At 47.3% G+C, this 3,449-nt stretch overlaps 1 protein-coding gene across 1 annotated transcript in view; it reads right to left on the bottom strand.

Moving 5' to 3' along the window:
• Positions 1–464: 464 nt before the first annotated feature.
• HS6ST1 (heparan sulfate 6-O-sulfotransferase 1) overlaps positions 465–3,449 on the bottom strand; it is a 182,081-nt gene continuing 179,096 nt past the window's right edge. Inside the window, exon 2 of the mRNA XM_084267657.1 lies at positions 465–1,307. Coding sequence (XP_084123783.1) covers positions 599–1,307 — 709 coding nt within the window. The 3' untranslated portion in view covers positions 465–598. The remainder of the gene's footprint in view (positions 1,308–3,449) is intronic.

The following is a 3,449-nucleotide window of genomic DNA, read 5'->3' as shown; positions in this document are numbered from 1 at the left end:
TTTCTCATCCTCTGATAGTTTTCTTCTTCTCCTCTTTATTTTATGGCGCTCTACTTTGTGGCAGTGGCTGCCCACCCTTGTGCTCAGGTCACCCCCTCACAGGATGGCAGACCCTCAACTTAAGTCACTGTTACCATTCGCTTACAAGCGACGCAATTCCCAGCCCACCTCCAGAAACACCCACAAAGGAAAATCCCTGTTCCCTTGCTTCTTAATTATGTATCTCGGTATCGTTACGCTCAGGGGACAAACACACTGAAAAAATTCTGCTGCTGCCATTTGTGTCCGAATTGTGAGGATAAGAAACATTCTCTCCTATCTGGCCTCACGAGCAGGCAACTGCATCTGTGCCTTTTTTACCTCTCTGTTAGAACGCTGTCCCTTTTTTTTTAATTTTTATGTATTTATTAGGTTTTTTTAAGAATCTCATCGGTCTTGTAAGAAACAGTAAAAAGACCCTATGCTTAAGGAAGCAATCTAGCTTCTGTTTTACAGACTTGCTTTTAAATAAAATATTTCTTGTTGTTTCTGTAATTTTACTTCCACGATCTTTTCTATGGAAACCCTAGAATGTCATTAATATAAAAGTCTGCCTAGGCTACCACTTCTCTATAATATGGCTCATGTAGTCCTCAGTGGGCAAGCGTCCCTGCTCCTCGGTCTCTTCCTTGGGAAGTGCTTCATTGGACCGGTGAAGAAGCCTCTCTTCCCGATTCTTTATCCTCTGCTCCATCCTCTCTAGCTGCCGTTTGTACTGGTAGCGCTGCTGGAAGAGGTCCTTTGCATAGTCATAGAGCTGCATGTCCAAGTCATTGAGCTCCTCGATCCTCCGGATGGTGTCGTTATCCACCTCCACCCCTCCTGCCCTGGTACTGTTGTACTGCATAAAGGGCCGGATGAATTTCAGGTTGAAAGTTCTCTCAAACAGGTACTGAGTCTTTCTCTGGAACTCTGTCAGGCCGAAGAAGGCCATGTCTTTGAGGTTCTTTTTTGCGCTCTCCAGCAGGATCTGTGCTCGCTTGTTCTCTGGGATGAAGGACATGTTGTAGCAGCCAACTAAGCTCAAGTCAGCCAACATCCTCACTTGACGGTTGTTGGCCAGATTGTAGGGGCAATCCATGAACTCCTGCAGCGTGCAGCCTGACCAGTCCGTGCCTTCATAGCACGATGGCAGTTCTTCTGGAGTCGGTGTCCTGCCATCACACATGTGCAGGGAGGTCTTCCAAGTAGCTCCTCGTTGGACGTGACGCCATTCGCTGAGGTAACGAGACACGGGGTCTCTCAGCAGCGTGATGTAGTAAAATTTTCTACAGGAAGAAGAGAAAAGAAAATAAATATTCTGCTAGGAACAAGGGAGATGCTTGGCAAGCTGAGATGTAGCACGGATATCAACAAGAGCAGAGTAAGTCAACATCACAGCACGCATTCCACTCTATGATGCTGGGATCGTTTTCTTCGTACAATCTCACGTGAAGCCGTTTGTACAGCATTAGACCCATGGATCTCGCTGCCCACCATTTTAGTCTTGCCAAGTAGTAACTGTTACTGGTCATCTATCTCCAGCAGCAGAGCACAACATCAGAACAAATCATCAGGATTCAGCTCATCTGCCTGCTTCAGACAGCAACCCTGACTTTAGGGACCACCTGGCCTTTCGCACAACCACGCGCCCTGGGAATCAGCCCAGCCTTGCTCTGCAGGACAGCCCTGTGATTGCTCTGCCCATGAGCTGGGCCTGTCATTTTCACTTGGTGGAGATGCTGACCAGGACACCTACTGCTGGACTCATCTGGCTACCTAGCTGAAATCTGGGAGTCTGCACCAAGTAGCAGGATAACACCATGGGAACACAGGTGAAGAATAATGGGAAATCAGGAATGCGATAGGCTTTGTAGAAAGAGAGTGCAGGAGTTACAGCAGCAACAGCTTATTCTCCTTTCAGCTATTCTGCTATCAGTTCGAACAAACTGCAGACATACTTTTCCTACCAGAGACTGAAAAGGGCTAAAGGACCAAGGCTGTCAGGATGAACACACACAGTGACACAGGCACTCTCACTGTCCCAAGTATAAGGAGGTCCCCAACAATACAAGCTGTCCCTTGAACTGGAAACATGTCAGCTGTCTGGTACAGAGATACCCTCCAGCTTCAGTCCCCCCTCAGCCTGGATAAAGTTGTGGGGTTGGTGGCGATGGCAGTCCAGGGAATTCAATCTGCATGTGCTCCTGGCACATGGGGCCCTGTATCACTGCACAAACAGCAGCGCTGGGCTTTGGCACAGCCACGTGCACACATTACTGGAAATACTTCATGGAGGGGTGGTGGTGGATTCATTTCCCCACCAGAAATGCATCCTTGGAATGCTGCTATGGCTCGCTGCCCTGCCGGCACGGCTAGGGAGAGCTGAGTGTGATGGCTGTTGTGAGGGCGCTGCACGGGTTTTTTGAGGGGAAAAAAACACCACAAAAGAGTCAACAAATTCTGCTTTGGCTAATACTAACACCCCCTCATTTTCCTACCACCTTCAATATTACTCTTCCCAGCAGTAACCTAAAATTACTGCAATAAGAGTAATTTAATTTTAAGAAAGTACATCAAAGGCATTGCTTGGGAAGCCTGATTTTAAGGAGTGTTTGCTTTCCCAATTTATTATTAACTTGCTGAAGTGTTTTTCCAAAGCAGTAAATTTTGTTCTTTCCAGCAGCAGCATTGGGTATCTACTCAGGCTTCAGCTCCTCTCCAGCTTTCTGCCTTCAGAACCAGGACTGGTAAAAACATTTGCTATTTTTGGAAACTCCCCTGTCTCTTCATAGTGGGGGTATCCCACGCTCCAGTAATACTGTCTAGTACTGTCTGCATACAGGGAGAGGGGAGAAAGAAGGGGAGCAAAGGGCAGGAGAGCCACACCTAAACTTACCTCTTTCACCTTCATTTACATTGCAGCCTGTAACGATCTGGCTATGCAGACCCAGACACAGCTGTGATTTATAGAGACAGTGCTAAGAAACCTCTAACAGATGGGGATAAAATATGACAGTGGAAAGAAAAGGAAAGCAATGATGAATGCCAGATGTTCAAGCAACAGACATAGATGCTAAACACTACCAGCATTTTTTTGAGTTGTGAGCTGCACTGGACTTTTTACTGACACCAGCATAGCCCAAAGGTTGCATTTTCTCCTGAAGCAGGTTGAAGCCAGTTGTTACTGTGTGGCTTACAGAAGCAACCAGGAGTTTCACCTCAGAGCAGGGACTCGTTTGTGAGGTACCCAAAGACACAGGAGCTGATTCCTGTCCAAACCTTCAGCCTGTACGAGTGGATACGGGGAAAAAAGGAAGAATTGGCATCTGCACCTTGCAGAGGGGGAACGACAAGTATCAGAAGACCTGTGTAAACCAAATGGGTGACTGTGTCAGAGCTGCCATGAAGGCAGTTCCTGCAAGCCTCAG

Source organism: Gallinula chloropus (genome assembly GCF_964237585.1).
Source record: "Gallinula chloropus genome assembly, chromosome: 8".
In the NCBI taxonomy this organism is placed as follows: Eukaryota; Metazoa; Chordata; class Aves; order Gruiformes; family Rallidae; genus Gallinula; species Gallinula chloropus.
This window is presented reverse-complemented; position numbering and strand designations above follow the sequence as displayed.